Source organism: Cornus florida, unplaced genomic scaffold (genome assembly GCF_030987335.1).
Source record: "Cornus florida cultivar Cherokee Brave unplaced genomic scaffold, ASM3098733v1 CherokeeBrave_3.0.0_Hap2_Chr06, whole genome shotgun sequence".
Taxonomy (NCBI): Eukaryota; Viridiplantae; Streptophyta; class Magnoliopsida; order Cornales; family Cornaceae; genus Cornus; species Cornus florida.
The window spans coordinates 102,218,258-102,239,361 of NW_026775576.1; the positions used below are offsets into that span (position 1 = coordinate 102,218,258).

The window sequence follows — 21,104 nt, forward strand, 5'->3', positions numbered from 1 at the left end:
GGTGCTATGGACAAATTCGCAAAGAAACGGGCATAGATGGGGCATGTGGTCTTTTAAGACTCTTGCATTGTCTTTTATGAATATGGTTTTCCTTTTCTTTGAAAAGCTAAAAAAAAAAGGTTCACAAACCAACAGAGATTTTGGCATTCTCAAGGAAGAGAGAGAGTTTTATAACTCCCACCACCCACACGAGCGGTTATGGACTTGCATGCACACGTGCTACTGCTGCTTTAGAGAGAGAAGAGAGAAGAGACAGAAAGCCATCCTTCTCAAAATAAGCACCCTGACCTCACATGAATGGAATCATTCACTCAGACAGATAAAAAGAAGAGAGAGCAGATTAAGTGAATTCGTGTGCTTCATTTGTTCCTTTTCTTCTTTTACCTCGACACACTACTATATAACCAATTTCTCCATCCCCTTTCATTTAAACCTTTGTTGTTTCCTTTTCTTTCCAGTTCATTTCTTCCAAGGGTAAGAGAAGAGAAACACAGAGGAAATTTCATTTTTTTCCTTCTCATTTTCTCTTAAAGCTTCTCCAATCTTTTCTTTCATTTCCATTGCATTTTTCTTGTTTTCCTTCATTTTCCCAGAATCGTTTTCCTTTTTGCCTTTTGGGTTCATCTGGATTCTGAGTCACAATGAGTCTTCAAAACCTCAAGACTACTCATGCTGGTGGCATCAACTTTCTGCCTCAACTTTCTCTGTCTGTGGACAATAATAATCTTCAAGAGAGGGAGTCCCATGATGATTCAAGAATGGGTTTTCAGATTTTGAACGTTGATGATCACCCATTTGAACAAGCCAGGGGAACAAATAAGTGGATTAAAGACTTGAGCTTTGGGACTACTTCTGGGGTAGTCGTTGAGACAACCAAAAAAGGGCTTGCTTTGAATCTATGTGATGAGGGTATTGAAGAGATTGATCAGAGGAGAAGTAGTGGGCACACAAAGCTCTGTGTCAGAGGCCATTGGAGACCTCATGAGGATGCCAAACTCAAAGACCTTGTCGAACAGTTTGGTCCTCAAAACTGGAACTTGATTGCTGAGAAGTTCGAAGGAAGATCAGGTACTCTTAACTATACACACATCCTGTTTTTATTATTATTATTATTATTATTATTATTATTTTTAAAAAAAAGATTGAAATTTGGGGAAAATGATTTTGATCATCATGCTTGAATCTTTACTAGTAAAAAAAAAAAAAAAAAAAGTACCCTTTATAAAATTTTTATTGAAATTTCTGTTAATTTTAATTAAATATACTTATTTTAGGGAAAAGTTGCAGATTGAGATGGTTTAACCAGCTAGATCCGAGGATTAACAAGAGGAGTTTCACAGAGGAAGAAGAGGAAAAGCTATTAGCTGCGCATAGAATGTATGGTAACAAATGGGCTATGATTTCTAGGCTATTCCCTGGGAGGACTGATAATGCAGTGAAGAATCACTGGCATGTGATCATGGCAAGGAAGCACAGAGACAAGAACAGTTTTTACAGGATCAGAAGAAATCGCCAAATACTTCCCAAGGGACTTCCTCCTCCTGTCATCACAACATTATTCACTACTAATTGCACAAACAATGCATGTAGTGAATCAACCATCACTACCAATAACAATACAAATAACAATATTGATCATGATCATTCTGCTGCATCAACATGCACTACTCACGATCTCTCCCTCGCTACTCCATCTTCTTCAACCAGAGTTGTACTGCCTCCTGCTTTTCTCACTAGCTTTAATCCAGCACTTCAGCACCAGCTTCATCCTTATGGTCTGCAGATGGGTATGATCAATTTTTCACTTAATTCATTATCTTTATCTAATTGGTTTCTCCTAACTTGTTCTGTTTTGCTAAATTATATGCATGTATACTCTATAGTTTATAAAGAGTTACATGATACAGACCTGTACCTAACATCCAACAAGCTGACATCAAAATCGCTAGACAACCAAATCAAAATAGTCGGAATTATTTATTCATACTTATTTTTTAAAAAATTGTTTTGAATTGGGATTGTAGGCACATCTGGAGAGGAAAAAATGGTGGCAATAAGAATTAATGTGGGTGTTGACCAGTTGTATGGACCAACGGCGATGGGTGTAGACCAATCCAGTAAATCAGACTCAAACTCAGAGGTTTCAGCAACAGAGTCAGTTGGCAACAATTACAAGACCAGCATGGATGGATCAGAAAATGATGAGAAGAAAAGCATGCCCTTCATTGATTTCCTTGGAGTAAATTAAAGAGGCTAAAAGTTAAAGGTAAGTGGGTTTTGGGGGGTTTCAAGCAAGCTCTACTGTTGATGCAAGTTTAAAGAAGGAAAGGAAAAGAGTTGAAGGACAATACAAGAAGATAACAAAAGGACAAAAGCTGAAGATATACATATATATATATATATATATATGGTTAGCCATTAATAATGCATTTGGGTGTGTGACGAAGATGTGCTGAAAAAGTGGCTTTTTTTCCGGAGATGAGATCATGAGAGTCAATTCTACTGTACTCTTGTCATGTATAGTTAGTTCCATAAAAGGAAAAAGAGAGAGAAAAAAAAAAGCAGTAACAAATTAGGGTAAAAAAATAGTGGAATGAGAGAGACAGAGAGAGGGGGTTTAATTAGCTCTTTTAATGTTATGTGTGGTCAGTTAGGCTAATCTAATGGGGGTGGTTGTGAATCTCATAATTATGAGTGTCACTGGTTTTGGAGTTATTTTAGGGTTTGTTTGTTAGTGGTTGATGCATTGCATATCAGGTAAAGCCAATGTTGTCTGTTATGTTAAGACTGACAAATCAATGAAGCCTTTGCCCATCTTTTATGACTTTTTAATGGCTGTCATATTGCTGCTTTACTACTACTACTTTGTTGACCATGCTTTACACGTAGGGTTATTCATTATAGTTGCGTTTGTTGGTACTGCTACTATAATATGCTTGACATTCATTAGTACTTGTGTGCCAGTAATGGCACGTGAACTATTCTGTGCTGATTGTAATCATAAATACAGATTGAGACTATTAATATTACTGCCTTTGTTTTAAAATAGAGGTTGATTTTGGGACGGGTGAATTATAGTTTTCAAAGTGAATACTTAAGTTAGGAACGAGGGAGTATTATTTTTTAACAGAGATTGGTTTATAACTTATGTAAAGAAAAAGGTTTTAAAGGTAGGTTTCAATGTTTTTTTTGAAAAAAATTAGGAGTCAATTAGTGCTCTTTTTCAAGAGGTAAGTGGGATGTTACTTACTTGTCGCTATTGGGAATTATTTATCTCACATCAAATTCAAATAAAGAAGTGATTAGTTCTAAATACGTGAATATATAGAATTACCTAACAGTTTAAACTTTTGAATAAATAGATAAGCGTCAATCTGTTACAATTGATATCAGAGTTAAACTCTTAATTCTTGATTCGGTGCCACGTCAAGCGTCTGGGTGAGCTACCCTGGGTAGGTAGGGTAGTCCGATCGCAACAAGAGCATGGCGAGTTCGGATGAAAAATAATGTTATAAAGAGCCATTTGTTCCATATCGGATTTGAATAAAAAAGTGATTTAGTATAAATAGATGACACTATACAACAATGCCTTACTTTTTGAGTCGATATGTCCATATTTAAATCCCTCTTCCACTAATTTGTCGGAATATAAAAAAAGAAAAAAAAAAGAAAAAAGAAAAAAGAAAGCTCATTATAACCAAGTATATCGCATGCACAAGAGCTTTGCATTTTAATTCCAGTCATATATGCGTATCATGTCAATTGTCACACATTTGGTCAATTGATAAAGAATAAACATTCAAAATTTTGTATTAAAATTTATTTAATTCAATATTTCAACATCTAGGATCCCACTTGTATCGTACCTTTGTACTAAAATTTAATCCCTCGGTTCTTTAAAGGGTATTAGATTAAAGTTGATTACGATTTTATTTGAACGTATATTGATGACTTAATGACATATGAGCTCATATGTTTGATGATATACTAAATACCTGAAAATAAAATGAATATTAAAAAAAACATATAAAAGGTGAAAAAATACAATTAAATTATAGTCTTTGGATATATATTCAACCTTATAAACATTACAATATAAATTTGACGTGAGTAATTTAATATAATTTTAACAATGATTAAAGAACTTTTCATGAATAAATTTTGAATACCAAGGTGAAAAAAATTATTTGAAATTCATGTATGGATAGGAAAATCCTAAAGATATACAAAAATATTTTACCCATGCATCTGAGTATTACCTCGAGTTTTATAATTTAACCTCTTAATACACAATCTTTTGTTTAAAATCAAATTCATTCATCCCAAATTCATTCGTTTATATAAACATCACACTTCAATTGTTTCATATTTTTTTTAATGGAGAATATTTTAACTATTCCTTAAAACTTTCTCAGACTACATAATTATTACAAATATTATTATTATTATTTTTTATTATTTAACCGTTTCTTATCTTTGTGTGAAGAATTTATTATTCCATTAATCTTTTACTTTTTCTTTTATTTTCTTCACAAGTGACGTCAATTTATTGGCATTTTAGGGAACAATAGTCTTTATATGATTGGGCTATATAGGCTTGAGCGGCCCAAAATTGGGATCGTTGGATCAATAGCAGCCCAATGCTACATGGACTCACATAGTGTGATGACCGATGAATGACGTAAAACAAATGACCATCACAGCTCGAATTTGTTGTCCCGTGTGCAATATAATTTCACTTCATTAAGGGTTAAAACTTGAAAGTAACAAAAAAAAACAATTGTACTTTTTAAAATTGTGAATAAAATCTTAAATAGATTTTAAAAACTCATTGGGTCATCACAATCCACTCTTTTTGGAGGCCCGACGTTTTTGACTCACTCCACCACATGATATGATATTGTCTGTTTTGGATCTTAACCCGCACGGTTTTGCTCTTGGGTTTTACCCCAAAAGGCTCATACCAATTGAAGTGACACACGTACATATAAACATTTCACATTTCCCTTTCCCACGCGATGTGGGATTGTGCATCCGTAACACTTAGTTCTGAAGTGATAAAATTAAGGGTAAAGTATACCAATACCCCCCTGAGGTTTGCTAAAAGGATACCAAAATGAAAGTTTGCTTATTTTGAGACAATGATACCTCCTGAAGTTTGATACAGCTAACAAAGACACTCCAATAATAATGAATTGACATTTTTGCCCTTTAACTTTTATATTGAACAATTTAAATGTTGTAATGACGTTTATAATCTCAAACCCATAACCATTTCTTTCCTTCTCTCTCGTGTTCCTCTTCCTCGCCCCAACACGAACACACACACACACACACACACACACATTATCACACAGATACACAAACACATATATGTACACACACCCACACACACATATATATATATGTATATACAGATACATATATACACACACACACACAAGGCGACGGGATTGTGAGTTTCCTCAACTCTTTTTTCACCGCCGAAAACTCAAAGAAGGCGAATATGTCATCCTTCGCTAGAGACTTCTATACGAAACAATCAAACTGTGGAGTTTGCAACGGATTGAAGTCGCCGTCAACAAAGAAGACAAGTAGATCGGCGGTGAAGTGTTATGAGGTTCTCCCGGTCCAGGGGCAAGCGCTAGAGTTAAGGATGGTCCGGGAGCCATCGTGTCAAATATAGGAATAACTCTAGCTTTGGAGAGAGAAGCTCCAAATGGAAGTTAAACGCTGAACGACGAGATCTTTGATAACAAAGCTGAGCTCAGTATCGGAACAAACTCGCGTCTCATCTCCAAACACAACCCAGAGTTGATCTCTAATCGCCGACGAGGGCGCAATACCTTACATCGCCGAAACCCTATACTATCTCTCTCCAATCTCCCAAGAAAACGCCACCGCCACCCTCCTCAACCTTTCAATCTCCAGTCGTGAAGCCCTAATGTCCACCCGCAGCTTCCGCGAAGCCCTAATGTTTGACTGCAGTAATTTAGGGCAAGGTTGAGTCCGGTGATGCCCTCTTCGGTAGCGTAACCATTGATGATGTTGATTTAGATGGGTGGGCGGTGGAGGGGAAGATGGGCAGTTGCGGTGGGAAACTTCGGCTTTACTGATGTCAGCTGTGATGGAGGCGGCGATGAGCTCGGCGATGTGCAAGGCTGAAAATGGTGATGTCATGGCTCGGCCGTGGATGGTGGCGAGGGCAAGCTCAACTTTGGATGATGGCGGCCGATGATCAAGGACAGTCAGAGAGAAAAATCGGGTGGTGATGGCTTGATTGTTTTGTAAATGGGTTGCATTTTTTTGTTTGTTTGTTTGTTTGTTTGTTGTTGTTGTTGTGTGTGTTTGGCTTTATAATTAATTGATGGTGAGGCGGTGAAAGTGATGAATCAATAGAGAAAATAAATTGCTGTAATACACAGGAGTGGTTGTTGGGGTGGAGATGGTGGCGGTGGGTTGGGGATGGGGATGGTGGTGGTTGTGGATTTTGGTGTGGTGGTGGCGCTAGAATCTGGTTGTAGGGTTGATTGAGTTCTGAAGTAATTTGGTCATTTAAGTATTTTGATATTTTATAATTAAAATTAATAAAATAGTAAAGGGTAAAATGGTTTTTTCATTTGTTTTAAGGTCGTATTTGGATGGCAAATTTCGCAAGGGGGTGTGATTGTCCTAAAATAGGCAAACTTTCATCTGAGTATCCTTTTGCCAAACCTCAGGGTTGGCTCTGTACTTTACCTTAAAATTAATATTGCTATTTCATGTTAAATAAAAATGCTGATAATAATTTTTTAAAAAATTACTTTTTAAAATTTTAAAATAACAAGTTTAATTTTGTAATTTAATATTAAATAATAATTTTATAATTTTAAACAATTTTGTAATTTAACATTATTTAATGGTCTTTTATTATTTCTGTAATTTTAAAATAATAATTTTTAACATTAAATAACAAGATTAATTTTGTCATTTCACAACTAAGTTAACGGGTTGTGATTTAATTTAAAATTAATCCTCTTGCTTCTTTAATGGGTACTTGATTAAACTTAATTGTGATTTTATTTGAAAACATATTAATCTTCTTTTTTATACTTAAAATAATATGATGACTTAATGACATGTGACCTCTTGTGAAAACGAACAATAGACGGATACATGAACAAAGAAAAGGGAAAATGAACCTTCAAGTTTAAAAATACAACTGAAGTTTAAAAATATTGTTTTAAAAAATATTACTACCAAATAAATTAAAAATAATTTAATTATAAAAAGCAGTTATATTAAAATGTGTCATAGCAATCTTTTAATAGCAACATATATATATATATATATATATATACATATATATTATATTCTAGTTTATTACCGCTCGGTTTGGTTTGATGAAAATAGTTGGAAAGGAAAAGAATTAGAATAGATAAAATGGGAGAGGAAGGAACCTAAAACGAACAAAAGAAAAAAAAAATAGAAAGATAAAAAGAGGAAGCAAATGGGCACACTCAAAGCGGTGGCTATCATCTCCGGCGACACAAATGTTAGAGGCTATCTCCAGTTCGTTCAGGACCCCAACGGTCTCTCTCTCTTTCTCTACACACACGTGTGTATTTCTTTTTCTGTTGTGTTATGGTTCCTAATTAGTCATAACTATGTTATTGTAATCTTGGCGCTTATATATATACAGGTGCTACCCATGTGAAAGGAAAGATTACAGGACTGACACCAGGCCTTCATGGGTTTCATGTTCACGCCCTCGGTGATACCACCAACGGCTGCAATTCCACTGGTCGCTTCTTTTCCCTTTCTCGGCTAATTCAGACCTTGTATTGTATACACACACATCTATTTGTGTTCTATATATATATATATAGTTATATTTTTTTTAATTTGTTTTAATATCTTGTATGAGTTGATTCTGCTTAATGGTTGAATAGGGTTTTCTGATTCTATCACTTGTTTCAGGACCTCATTTTAATCCACTAAGGAAGAACCATGGAGCTCCTTCTGATAAAGAGCGTCATGCTGGCGATTTGGGTAACATCGTTGCCAGCTCAGATGGTGTGTTCAGTTTCTGTTTTTAGCGCATCATTACTGTTGTAGTCCTAGAGTGGATTGATGTTATGTATGTGTGTGTATATCATACTATATTGATTTCCATGTTTCAGGCATTGCTGAGGTTTCAATCAAAGACTTGCAGGTACATCAATGATTTACTTGTTTGTACCATGGAAATAAAATTGTTTGTTGTCCATAACCTTTGAAGGCTGTCATGTTGAAAATGTTTACAATGTTTTTTCTGAAATATTTTAAGATTTTACCTAGAATGGGAATAGAATTGCTTCAATTGCTATGGAAAATTAAAATGGAATAATTTCAAATGCTAATGAAATACTATCTAATGTTTTCATTTTTATAGGATGTGAAAAGTTGTAATACTTTAAAATTTTGTCTTAAAATTTTCATTTCCTTGTTGCTGATTTGTAGATTCCGTTAAGTGGGCAGCATTCCATATTGGGGAGGGCAGTTGTTGTGCATGCTGATCCTGATGATCTTGGAAGAGGTATAGTTGTTGAATATGGTTGTGAAGTTTTTCATGTCATGTCGGTATGCAACATTTCTTGGTAGATTCAAAAAATTATATTTGTTCAAAATATGTTGACTTGAGAGGTTTACATGTGGGGAGGGATGTGATCTTGACACCCTTTTGTGCTTGTGTCAAATGAGCTCAAGATATGGAAACATAAGGCACTTAAGTAAAATGATTAATGTTAAATGCAGTTGGGGAGTGTTCATCAGTCAGAGAAGAGGTGCAACTAAGTCTAGTAGCAGGTGATGCGGGTGGAATGTGAAATTTTAGTACAGCGGCATTATATGTGCTATGATACAAACTGACGCTAGTATAGTATATTTATCTATATTTTTTTCCCCCTCCAAATTGCACCATTTTTTTTTTTTTTATTTTATGTATTTTTTTTCATATTTGAAGTAGCTGTAGTTTCCTCTATATGCCCATCTTCTTAGTTTTTCTCTTCAATTGTTGCGATTGGATTGTTGGTTCCTAATTTGAGAAAGGAGCTTAAGTTTTTATTTGTTTCAAAGGTTCGACTGCTCCAATTAAATTACAATGCTTCACACTGTTGCTATATGCTTTATTCTATTGTAATTTTTTTCCCATTAATTAGATTTATATACTCCCCAAGTTTTGAATTTCGACGACCTCATATGATGTTTCCAAAATCATCACATTGTGATAAACTTGGTCTACTAGATATACTTATCTGGTGTATGTCTAATTATAATGTGGGACACATCTCATATCCATGTTTGACTCTACATTCTACATCTATTGTAAATGTGTCAGTAGCCAATAACTCTTTGTGTTTCCCAACCGAGCTCATGGGGATCACCTCTTGTTCCATAGTTCTTTGTTTGGGCTTGGTTCACCTGATTTGACAAGATCGGGACCAATCGCAGTGGATAGTGTGACTTTTGGCAGGGGGTTTCTTTAAAATCACTTTTCAAATCGGGATAGACAGTTGTTTTGGAACCAAGGAAGGGGCTCAGTGACCGAATTTGACACGCACGTCCTTCTTTGAGCAATATCTTGTGTGTGTTATGTTAAGTGGACTAGTTCGACACCGCAAACAACTTCAGTAGATTGGTCTGGTGATGAACCAGTTGGCTCCTTGGCTCACTTCGGTGTCATATACCTACTTAGTGAATGCTGTAAAACAGTCGTATCCAATACACTGCAATGTGATTCTCCCATTTGACCTACTTTCCTCACATTCTTATTGATAAGCTTGCTTCCCTTAAAGGGCCAGCCCTAACCCATACACCTACCTGACAGGCGCAGGCGTCATGTCTTTGACGTCGGTACTAAATGGATTTTTGAAGAACCCATATAACATAGGAAGAAAGGGTTTGAATCCTGATAGAGGAATATTCAATTTGGGAGCTTTATGTTGGGAAATTCCTTTTTTGCGTAGTGAAGTGGGCCTCTCGACTCTAAAATTTTGTATGAGCGAGAGTAATAGCTGAAGAGATTGTGACATTTACTAGAAGTGAAGCTGTCTTTTCCTAATTTTCTGCATTTGGATGTGCCTATTCTTGACTTATCTTGGTGTAAAACCCATGGAACAATGATATTTCGTTTTGGCATTTGGCTGTTGAGTTGCTTAATGAAAGGAGATGCTGACTGTTCTTCAAGTCTTACTGGTTGATCCATCCGCACAGAATCATCACCTGTTCCAATTTTTTTATCCTCATGCTTGTCTTGTTCTCAAATGTGGGGATTGAATAGCATTAATCTGGCAGTCAAAATGATTATAGTTTTAACTGTTATAGCACCATTCTTTGGTTATTAACTAATTATAGTGATTTGTGCAACAGGTGGACATGAACTTAGCAAGGCAACTGGGAATGCCGGTGGAAGAGTAGGATGTGGTAGTTACCTTTCTTTTTCTTTCTCCCAGCTTTTGGTATTGACTATATTCCTGTGGTTGGTTAAGCTAAGGTACATAGGAGGTGTGAACCTAGAGCATGATGCATATGCAAGAACATGATGATCTTATGGCCCTATGGGATGATGGCCGACGATTGATATCATTTAATTAGTTTGATCTAACATTGTTAAAAGGCCAAAATAATTGAAGGGCAACCCCTGAGTAGCTTCACAAGCACCTTGTGGATGAATTCAATTTTTTGAATTTGCATATATAACACACAGACACATCTACACATGCACGCACACTCGTATCTACAATTTGTTGTCATTTGTATAGTCAGATATGTTGATTTATGATATCATTACCTATTATTTTGTAATTTTCTTTACACATATGCTATAGACAATCATGCACTTCAGTGTATACCTAGAGTAGGAAGATTTAAAGGCAACTCAGGAAAGTATCCACAAGATGTTCTAATGGAAGCTTTCCACCTGAAAGTTGCCTCATAACAAGGTTCTGATTTCTAAAGCTTCGTTTCATTAAATGTTCAGAAAATTAAATTAATTTGCTTGGCCTGTAAAATTGCAGGTCCCATTGTTAAATGGGTGGGACTTACACTTGTTTTTCCTCCTGATACATGTGTTTAGGAGCCTAACATTTGTTACATTCATGTTTGGCAGGTATCATTGGGCTTCAATCGTCTGTTTAGGGTCTTCGATTTGCAGTTTGTTTGTATGTTCCCATCGAAAATACTTGGATACAATGTACAACTGCAACTGATTTCTTATCCTCTTTTCATCTCCCAAAAATTAAAATAATTGAATAAATATTGTACGTTTTTATGGTCGTGGAAATCCGTATTTTGGGATTAACATTGTTGTGCTACATACAAGAAATTCAGTTTCAGCCACTTTTGCATAAAATATCATTGGGGTCACAGGCAATATTTTGTAAATTCCAACTTGCCCCTCACTAACGTTTATTGAGGTTGCCATTCTGTATTTTATGAATTTCCAAGCTTTGATATATTACTTCTGTGGATACTTTTATGAATGCGTTCAATTATTTGTACATAAATTCATTATTTTAAAAATAAATTATTATTATTATTATTATTTCCTTTTTGAACACTCGTTCGGTATCATTTTGCTATTTGACACTTCTACAATATTAGTAAATCCTAACATTTATAATATAGTATACTTGTTAGGAAAAACATGAAGCATAACAAAGGTTTGCTGATGCCATGAGACAAAAATAGCATAGACCATTGGCCTATCGTAAGGACAAGATCTTCTCCAATGTACAAGAGGTTATACACAAAATTTAGTGATTAAGATTGCATCATCATTATTGAGTTTTATTTATCAATTCAATTTCAATCACTTAATTTTGTGCAAAATCTCTCCTGTGGTGGAGAGGATTCTTGTCCCCTAATGTTAACCTTTAAAGCTAAAAATGGCACAATTCCATTTGTAGTTTTGAAAATCTGTAACAAATATACACAATTGAGCTAACAAAGAGCCGAATTCCTTCAAAAATAATTGAACCGTTAGGCACTCTATACACATGACAACTAGGAGCCTACCAAAAAGAAGGAAAAGCATAAGGATCCAGCCGACCAAACAGCTCACTTACCAACCTTTACACCCAATAATTCAAATATTTAACAATATAATTAGAAATATCTCCTACAAGTACATTGAATTTGTCAATAGATTCTCAGAAATACCCTTAGCTACATGGAATGAAACCCCAAGACATGGTTCTCTATGGGAGGTGATAATGGTCTTTACGTAGCACCCTGTTCTTTTCAAATCGAAAATTGTCCACCACAAAACCGTTGGCCACAACTGTATGGCACCAATAGTGTGAGACTTGGGACACCCTGTCAACAATCGGGCAGGCGGGCAAGCCCGAGCCCCAAAAATCGAACCTAAAGGCGTTGGAACAACGGTCTCTTTGGGCAGCCTGCCCGTGAACACTCTATATATAAACTAACCTAGTTGTTGAGAGTACTCACTCTCACATCACATTCATAGTCTTTATTTCTGTGCTTTCTTGTCTTGGCCTCCACAAATATCTCTGCACTTCACATTGTCTTTTCTCAGCAAACATTTGCACAATTCAACTCAACAACATAATGGAGGCATTGAAGATGAAGCTTTTTGTTGCTGCGGTGTTGGTGCTGATGGCAGTGTCTGCCGTTCCAAACGTGGCTGCAGCGGAGGCACCTGCGCCTAGCCCAACCTCTGACGCCACCCTCTTTATGCCCACTGCTTTGGCTTCTCTGATCACCTTTGCGTTTGCACTCCTCTTTTGATTGATCTCTCTTTTTGTGTTGCATATTTATGTTTTCTTCTCTGCAACAGAATTTTTCATGGAGCGCTCGCTCGCTCGGGAATGACCGTCATTGGATCATGTGGGGGAAGAGATTGGCTTCACAATCTTTTAAATGAGCTTTCATTTGTTGATTCTTCATTTAGTTTTATATTGAATGTTTGCCTGATTATATTCGTATCTTTGTAATTAATTATTCCCGTCATATGTAAAAAAATTCTTGCTATTGGATATCCATTTTATATCTTTAGTCTTTGATCTTGTTTATTTGGATTCCTTCCTGCAACTACAATTTGTGTGCCTAGATGCTGATTCTCTTTATGTGGGGTTCTGTGTCATAGAACTGCATTAGAATGAGCACCGTACGTAGAATTTAATTACTTAGTCTTCACAAAGAACAATACACACTAACCATTCCCTTTAAAATATAGTATTTCTTCACAAAGAGCTATTATTATTAATCACCACTCTTTTAATTTCTTTGGCAAGATCCAAAGCTGCTCTTCTACATTTCCTTCCAAGTTTAATTTTTTGAAATGATACGACCAAATTATAGAAAATTTGATGAAAAACCTTCAATGGCAATAATTTGATTTATCTCCGCATTGATGTTGGCGTTCATAGGAAAATATAAACTTTAGTACACGTGTAAGTCACCCAAAAATAACCAAAAAAAAAAAAAGGTGTTCTGTTTGGGTCAACAATAAATGGTATTCAAGAGTTAAGACGACGGTAGAGGAATTCCAAATAAGGTTTCTGGACGCTTCAATTTCTATTTACTCACTGACTTCAATCTGTAGCAAAGCAGCATCTTTCGTACATCAAAGAGTTAATCTTTTGACCCTTAATCGCACTTTTATTTACAATAACAAAGTAAATCTAAAAGAACATTCAAGAGAGAGCTATAAAGTTGGCCAAAATATTTATTTCCTGATGTGACCAGATGCAACACTTTGTTCTCTATTTGCATCTTTTTTCGTATCTGTCCATACTGAAAAGAGGTCTAGGTTCTGATACTTGGAATAAATCTGCACAAATTAGTGGGAAGGATGATCAATGGAATATTGGAATGTGTAATGTATATCCTGTGTAAAATACTCAAAAAAGTAAGGTTATGTCACGCTCGAGGGATCAGCACAAAACGAACATCTCTTCTTCCTAAATATAGAGACCAAGGCCACAGTCTATTAGATAATACCGGTGTGAACATAATCAGGATCACTAGAGATAATGAATATTTACACGCTATTATTTTCAGAACACAACCATGTGTACGACACAAGTGTCGGAACATCTGGGACTCTACGAACTACATTTCACGAAAAATCTAAGAAAATAGTAACGATTATTTTTTTAGGAGCACCATCCCCGAATGAATTAATGTTCAATGTTTGGGATATTCACAGCCACAGAGAAAAACAGAGTTGCTGCATTGATTCAAATCTAGATAAAATTCTGGAGGAACTTTTAGAGCAACTTCTTGTGGAAAAGACAGTCAGTTAGAACAGGTAAAACCATTAAATATCAACCAGTTATTCCAAAACTGCGCCAAATGAAAACAAAATTCGTGAAGAATTTGAAATATATTCACAAAGATTGATTATTTGCAAGATTTGAATATTATTTGTGAGTTTAACAGAACCAGGTTTTGTACTTGATTGAGAAGTACTATGTACTATATCCCCCAGTGGGGTAGAGCAGTTGGCTAGGAGCATTACATCATGAAGCAGAGGCCTCAACAAAATTCGCTTCTAGTGGAACCAGCCTCCACACAACTTGGGGGTGTAGATATGCGCCTCAGAAATTAGTAAGAGTGTAAACGGACTTCAACGCTTGCGGTCTACTTGGGTAACAGATTCAATAATCAGTTGTGATAAGACCAGGATAAGGTAGAGCAATGGACACAATGTTGATGACAACTAAATGACCAAGCAAGAAATTGCATTAGGAATTTGGGAAAGCACACCTCTTTGCTATTCTTCAGTGTAATCAATCAACTTGAGGCGTAGCAGCTTGAAGCATTTCAACAATGAGAGTCTTCACATCCCTGCAAAAGTTTGGGAAAGAATGTGAATACAACCTGCCCAGAAAAGTAATCCAACTCTAGTTAAGGACACAGTCTTCATATGGCATGTTATTTTTATTTAAAGTGCTATTTGCGGTCCAAAAATACTTCTGGAACTTTACTCCACTTTGTTATTTAATGCAATGACAAAATTTCCCTTTTAACATCTGGCTCTTTTTATAACGTCTCTGTTCCTTCCCTTGGGACTCGATTCTCAAATCTTTCTCCTCACTTCTCTCTCTCTTAAAATCCCTTGTTTTGAGCTCAGTGGATGTTAATCTAGCTTATCTGTAATAATGGAGAAGGAAGATGAATGGTGGAAATCAGTCGAAGCTTCAGATTTAAACTTCTGATTTGTGTCAGAAATTCCCAGTCATGTTAAAGGGGGTTTGAATATGGGAGGAAATTCAAACTGGAAAACGACAAAACGGTAAAAGTTTCAGAGATCTCCCTCCCCTTCCCCCATCCCCACTCTCTCCCTAAAGAAATCCACCAATTTTATTGTTGTCACAGCCACTAGGAAATTCATTGGTTCTTCCAGTCATCATCACCACAGCAGTAATTCCTTTCTTTTCAGTTGGGTCTCAATATTGGGATGAAATTTCTACTGTTCAATTTCAAATTATAAATCTTATGTAATCATTCCACCTTTCCTCCACACTCAACTAAACCCAGAAAATTTTAAAAAGGCCTTTCCTTTTTCTAAGGATCTCTCTTTATTCTTCCTAAAAAAAATTCTTGTACCAAAAGCACAAATTCTGATATTTGCACTGCCTCCGCTGTGAAAGAGTAAGTGAGTGATATGTATAATATATATGTGACCAGACCCTTACTGTGCAATCCATTTGATCAGAGTGTAACAATAACCAAGAGCAGAGGTAAAGAACAAAGAAAAAAAATGTCAGTACAAGTTTTGAAGTTATGGCAAATCATTCAAATTTGAACGACTCACTTTCTATCCACTGCACGTCTAGGGAAAGGGATTCGAAGCTTGAAAGTGCTCCCTTGATAGCCAGCCTGATAGAAAACAAATTGTAAGCACAATTGTGAAGAGGATTGTTGAGATAGGGAAAAAAAGTGAACCCAATAAGGTTTGCTAAGTTTTCAGCAAAGAAAATCCTTTCACCAAATAGCTTATTTTCCAGCATATGTCACTACATAATTAGCAACCAGCAAAAAGAGCCTCAACAACTTCAACAAAAGACCTACTCTTCCCGTCATATATAGCAGGAAAAGAACAATAATAAGTCCTACAACTATTAGGAATAAACAGAATATGAAATGGTAAACATCAGCATCACCTTAACATTGAAACCAAGACTGTCCAAATCCAGCATGTGAGCAGAGTCCACCTGGGGAGAACAACATAAAATCAATTTTTTGAAACGTATGCTGTCAACTATAATTTCACCATTATTTAACTAAACAACCATTTCTATACTGAGGAATTAACTAATACAAGATAAATGGCAGATATAATAAAATAAGCATCCTTTAAGAAGATGCCACATCAGCGAGCTACGTACAACATCCACAACTCAGTAAGTGAAACTTAAAACCATATTAAGTAATCCCATCACTAAAATTAATGATTTAACAAAGGCAGAAAGAAAAGACGGGGATGTTTAAGATTTCATCCCACACCATACAAGTTTTGAAAAAACAGAGATAATTACTGCACACTTTGGAACAAGACTGACACCCTTAAACTAAACAAGTTTTAAAAAGTGGCTGGCGTCAGATGATATTATTTGTTTAATAATGCAAATTGATTGGGAACAACAAATTTCAGTTTCATTGCGGTGAGAACATTTTCCATTGTTACTTTTTTTCTCTTTGTTTGGATAAGTAAGACATGCACACCCATGTCCCAACTGACATTTGAACTCAGGGAGAAGAGGAAGGGGTGTCATAAAAGCAAACTTGATCAAATCATTAGCTTAAAATCCATTCTGGTTATGGCTCCAAATCCATTAGGACAGAACATTTTCGTTTCCAAGTGAAATAGGCCCAGTTGGAAGCCCCAATTTGCAATCATCCTGGTTTATCTATTTCAATCAGTTGAGTTATTTTGCTTTTTTAATAGTTAAGATCAAATTTCCAGCTAGATAATACAAAAAAGAGATGGTTCAAAGGAGTCTTCTAGATTACCGGGATTGATGTCCAGTGTTGTACGATAAGCTTTGTATCTTCAGCATGATCTCTATTCATGTGGGACTGACAAGTGACAATAACATAGAGTTAAACAGAAATGACAGAAGGCTGCATCGAAGGTAAGAAAAAGCGATATGTAATCCAAAGGCACATGTTAGTAGGTAATACCGCAACTGGCTTAGAGAACTGAAATATTGGATCAACTTTTGCCGTTCTATACTCCTCTTTGCTGAACTCTGAAAGTAGTACAAGATATTATAAATGAGGAAAGACAGTTTTAGTAAGAGAAATCAAACGTGGTAAAGCAATTGGCAGGAGGCACTGAGAAAATGAATAGATCAAATATTCAGCAACAATAGCATAAGAAGGGAAGTGTCTCTTGTATTTTGGCACTTAAGCAACATGTCAGCTCCCCCTTTTGCCCCAACCCAGTCCATATGTGCACACCAGAAAGGAAGGTGGATGGATGATACACAAACCTCCTGATCCCAATGAAGCTGTGGCAACCCCTGAGACAAATCGCACAACTTTGGGCTCGATGCGTATAAATTGGAAATCGCCAAAATCAACCTTCATATTCCAAAAAAATTCTTTTAATAGTTTATCTAAATAAATAGGGGAGAAAGCATAACAATTATTGAGCCATGATACATTGTATGCCAGATAATGAATGAGCAAAGGTTACCCAGAAAGCATCAGGATGCCTTGCCAAATATGCAGAACGAATAGCTTCTATATCTTTCTCAGAAACCTATAGAATTGATCACAAGAAAATTTATTTTTAATGATCCAATTAAGGAGGGAGTGAAATGCAACAACCAGCAAATGAAAAGAACATAAGCAGCATAATTTAGGACAGGTTCTTACCCCACCAACAAATGGAGAAAAAGAAAAAAGAACAAAAAAAGGTAAAATATTAGAAAAAAGATAAAAGACTTACAGAAATAGCATCACCATGCACTGTTATTATTAAATCAGTCCTATCCTCTGGATCTTTTGCCACAAGCAATGAGCATTTGGGATTAGATAGGAGGTCCTGCATATAGCAGCATAGTTCCAAATAATTACCTGACTTTTCAAAGACTATGATTTTCTCAAAGAAAAGGAAACAAAGAGGCCATAAACATTTATTCGAACAAACTGTTAATCCATTTAGTTATAAGGGTAAAGAAAATGTATCAGAGATATTCTAAGAATAATGAATGTCTAGGACAATCTAGGTTTTGGCCTTGACCGAGCTCATCTTAACGTACATGAGAACATGTACCCACATTCAAACTATTAATTCAACAACTTTTTCTTGTACAAAGCATTTTGATGTACAATCAACCCTTATCATCAAACTTTCTCTTTGTTCGAGAAGTGTCCAAGCATTCCCTTTTCTATTTCTGTTTTATCAATTTAAAAAGCACAAGTAACTATCAGGAACCATTGTATTGCAATATAACTTTACATATAAATCAGAAGAAAAGGATGACTTTCACTTGCAACTCGCAATATCTCTTAGGATATTGCCAAAATCATTCTAAAATTTGAAAAGTTATTTGACTATGAATTTTAAAGTAATGGTGCAAACCTTGGTATGAACTGCCAAGCTGCTGATTGCTAATATTGGAGATCCATATGCATCACACGCAAAGTCAACCATCGACCCTGACGGATAACCCTCATGCTTCTGCAAATGAAAAGGTAATTGCAAATAAGTTGAGCCAATAATTTGGAAAAGGTAATATGTTTTCAACTTTTCACAATCAATTGTGCAGCTTCTATTTGCACTTGTCAGTTGTACAATTTGGCATGATAATTGTTTACATATATATTTTTTCTTCAGTTGTGATTAATTGAAATTGATTCATTAGAATTATTATGGAAAATCTAACAACTGTTATACTTTGATACGAATTGATATATCTGTGGAACCGAAACCCTAGGATCTGATGTGTCAGAGCGTGAGCGGTGAGTTTGACCTATGGGGTTGAATAGGTCTTATGAATATTATTTTGCTTTTAATTAAATTTTCAATTTTTTGTTGATCCCTTTTGCAATCCAGTTAGCTTGTTGTGAAGATTGATATTTGAATTCTAGTAACTTTTTAATTCCTTCAATCATTCTCAAAATCATGCAACAAACAGAAAGTATAATAGAGTATAGCACAAACACAATTTTTACGTAAAAAACCCAAAAAGGGGGAAATCACAGGACCTAGAATAGAATTCATTAGGATAGTTGTAAGTTACTATCAGACTATCACATATTTGTCCCTTAAAGCTGTCCGTCCTCATCCTTCCATTCATATAATAATGCCAAAGATAGAATCCAGAAAATAAAAGCTCCATTTAATCAATCATCCCGAACATCCACAATTTTGATCTGGTTCCAATAATACTACTCCAAATAACAGTGCAGAAGTAAAGGCTCAACTTATATGATCTGGTTCCAATAAAAATAAATAATTGGCAAACTATAAAAGAATTCTTACATGAGAGAAAGTAGAAAGCATGCCGCGTAAACTGTGATCAAGAACCGTCCGAATTTCTTCAATTGGAGGAAGCCTAGCAGCCTTTTCCTGCAATAACAACCCATGATTAATAAGATGTACCAATATATATACATAGACACCCACCTATATATATATATCTAGAGAGAGAGGGGGAGAGAGATTATAAAGTTTAACCTGATGAGCTTGAATGAGTTGAAAGACATTTAATTCACCAGCAGCATCCCCAGAAGGCACAGTCTGATTGACAAAAGAAATTCAAGAAAAATACAAATATTAATTAGGAGGAATAAAGATTATCTAATTGTTTGTTTGAGCCATATATTAACAAAAAATCATTCATCATCTAAGTGAAAATTTGACTTTGGAACCCTAGAGTAATGTGTTAATTAGATAGATAGAGAGAGACCTGCTGAGAAGGGTTAGGGGTAGGGGACTGAGTAGAAGAGGCGGCCATGGCGAGAACAAGACGAGTGGTTGGAGGTTTGCAATGGAAATGGAAATGGAAATTTTGGTGAGAATTGAAAGGTGTTTGACTGAGATTGATGTTGCGGCGGCCATTATTTATGCGAGAAAAAGGGGCAATCGATGAGCAGCGTAGAGCGGAGGGTGAGACTAGTAAACACTTCATCTCCACGCCAACTCAACCTCCTCCTTTTTTTCACAATATTTTAGTTTCAGACGTACACTAGCGCTCGCGCTCTCACCTCACCACTCTGTTTTAGCCACTTATATATGGAGAATTTCAAGCCAAGATGTGCTTAAAAGAAAGAAAATAAATAAATATGTTTTTTTTTTTTGGGTGTTGTTTATAGCTGATTAGCTAGGTAAAAAATAGTAAAAAGTGCATTTATTTGCCAATGGAGTTAATCATACAATTTGGTGTCTGTTGTAAAATCTACGGTTAGCCATTGATTTTTGGAATCAATATGATGATTTATTATATCTAATTATTGCAGATGTTTGATGATGATTTTCATGTAAATAAAACACGCAGAAAACATTTGTACCATTTATCAACCGATTTATATCTATTTGATACTTTGTCTCTAAAATAATATCTTAGGAGTTTTAAATTTAAAAAACATGCATTTGGCGTACCAATATTCTTCATAAAGTTTCAAAACTGACATTTAAAATATTGAGTAAATGTTCTCAAGACTCCTCGCCATAAGTTTTTCATGGTTTATTTGAATTTTTAAATATTTTAAAAAAAATCTATCCCAATTGTGTAGTTAAATATAAAAAAAACTTGTAACTCTTTTCATGAGAAAACTATTATTTTGAAAGTATTATTCAAACAAGCATTTTATATTATTAACACTGAAAAAGAACTCAAAGTTGTAACTTTTAGGGATACTTGATGTTAGCACTCCATGTTTTGCGCCCCCCCCCCCCCCCCCCCCCCCCCCCCCCCCCCCCTTCCCCTTCCTCTTTTTCCTTAAAATAAATAACGAAAGTGCCTCTATTTTACAAATGTATAGTTCCCTTATTTATTAAGGATTAGTGACAATAATATTGTTTTATCTACAAAATATAATGCATTTGTTGAGAAGTAAAGGTTAAAATCAATTCTCTTTCTATTGACTTTTTTAAAGAA

General features: G+C 35.4%; 4 protein-coding genes across 5 annotated transcripts; 3 read left to right on the top strand and 1 right to left on the bottom strand.

Moving 5' to 3' along the window:
- The first annotated feature begins 641 nt into the window (after window positions 1-641).
- Window positions 642-2,248, top strand: LOC132314734 (transcription factor MYB54-like). The gene is made up of 3 exons (XM_059813556.1): window positions 642-1,068; window positions 1,260-1,787; window positions 2,025-2,248. The coding sequence occupies exons 1-3, from the start codon at window positions 642-644 to the stop codon at window positions 2,246-2,248; spliced, it is 1,179 nt and encodes a 392-aa protein (XP_059669539.1).
- Window positions 2,249-7,394: 5,146 nt separating this feature from the next.
- On the top strand, window positions 7,395-11,371 carry LOC132313449 (superoxide dismutase [Cu-Zn] 2-like). Its single transcript, XM_059812216.1, has 7 exons — window positions 7,395-7,571; window positions 7,682-7,783; window positions 7,960-8,055; window positions 8,163-8,194; window positions 8,482-8,557; window positions 10,390-10,443; window positions 11,129-11,371. The coding sequence occupies exons 1-7, from the start codon at window positions 7,490-7,492 to the stop codon at window positions 11,155-11,157; spliced, it is 471 nt and encodes a 156-aa protein (XP_059668199.1). The 5' UTR covers window positions 7,395-7,489; the 3' UTR covers window positions 11,158-11,371.
- A 1,084-nt stretch (window positions 11,372-12,455) lies between these two features.
- LOC132313450 (arabinogalactan protein 13-like) lies at window positions 12,456-13,038 on the top strand. The gene has a single exon (XM_059812217.1). It carries the CDS (start codon window positions 12,592-12,594, stop codon window positions 12,769-12,771), a length of 180 nt encoding a protein of 59 aa, XP_059668200.1. The 5' UTR covers window positions 12,456-12,591; the 3' UTR covers window positions 12,772-13,038.
- Window positions 13,039-13,348: 310 nt separating this feature from the next.
- Window positions 13,349-20,222, bottom strand: LOC132313448 (uncharacterized). Of its 2 annotated transcripts, none has more exons than XM_059812214.1 (13): window positions 19,914-20,221; window positions 19,682-19,744; window positions 19,487-19,573; window positions 18,584-18,682; window positions 17,948-18,043; window positions 17,693-17,758; window positions 17,487-17,577; window positions 17,176-17,243; window positions 17,005-17,070; window positions 16,155-16,205; window positions 15,806-15,870; window positions 14,755-14,835; window positions 13,349-13,816 (listed from the first exon to the last, which is right to left on the bottom strand). In XM_059812214.1, exons 1-12 carry the CDS (start codon window positions 20,133-20,135, stop codon window positions 14,778-14,780), a joined length of 1,032 nt encoding a protein of 343 aa, XP_059668197.1. In that variant the 5' UTR covers window positions 20,136-20,221; the 3' UTR covers window positions 13,349-13,816; window positions 14,755-14,777. The 2 variants fall into 2 exon arrangements, with proteins under 2 accessions (XP_059668197.1, XP_059668198.1); XM_059812215.1 differs by lacking the exon at window positions 13,349-13,816 and adding an exon at window positions 14,357-14,628 and having other exon boundaries at window positions 19,914-20,222.
- Between the last annotated feature and the right edge of the window lie 882 nt (window positions 20,223-21,104).

What these genes read in the sequence shown, in the direction of transcription:
- LOC132314734 (XM_059813556.1), top strand. Translation starts at nt 642, where the DNA reads ATGAGTCTTCAAAACCTCAAGACTACTCATGCTGGTGGCATCAACTTT. An exon ending in GAAGTTCGAAGGAAGATCAG is followed by an intron (nt 1,069 to 1,259) that starts GTACTCTTAACT and finishes AATTTTAATTAA; the next exon opens with ATATACTTATTTTAGGGAAA. An exon ending in TCCTTATGGTCTGCAGATGG is followed by an intron (nt 1,788 to 2,024) that starts GTATGATCAATT and finishes TTGGGATTGTAG; the next exon opens with GCACATCTGGAGAGGAAAAA.
- LOC132313449 (XM_059812216.1), top strand. Translation starts at nt 7,490, where the DNA reads ATGGGCACACTCAAAGCGGTGGCTATCATCTCCGGCGACACAAATGTT. An exon ending in GTTCGTTCAGGACCCCAACG is followed by an intron (nt 7,572 to 7,681) that starts GTCTCTCTCTCT and finishes ATATATATACAG; the next exon opens with GTGCTACCCATGTGAAAGGA. An exon ending in CATCGTTGCCAGCTCAGATG is followed by an intron (nt 8,056 to 8,162) that starts GTGTGTTCAGTT and finishes TCCATGTTTCAG; the next exon opens with GCATTGCTGAGGTTTCAATC.
- LOC132313450 (XM_059812217.1), top strand. Translation starts at nt 12,592, where the DNA reads ATGGAGGCATTGAAGATGAAGCTTTTTGTTGCTGCGGTGTTGGTGCTG.
- LOC132313448 (XM_059812214.1), bottom strand. Translation starts at nt 20,135, where the DNA reads ATGAAGTGTTTACTAGTCTCACCCTCCGCTCTACGCTGCTCATCGATT. An exon ending in GGCATCCTGATGCTTTCTGG is followed by an intron (nt 17,578 to 17,692) that starts GTAACCTTTGCT and finishes TGGAATATGAAG; the next exon opens with GTTGATTTTGGCGATTTCCA. An exon ending in AGTTCTCTAAGCCAGTTGCG is followed by an intron (nt 17,071 to 17,175) that starts GTATTACCTACT and finishes GTCACTTGTCAG; the next exon opens with TCCCACATGAATAGAGATCA.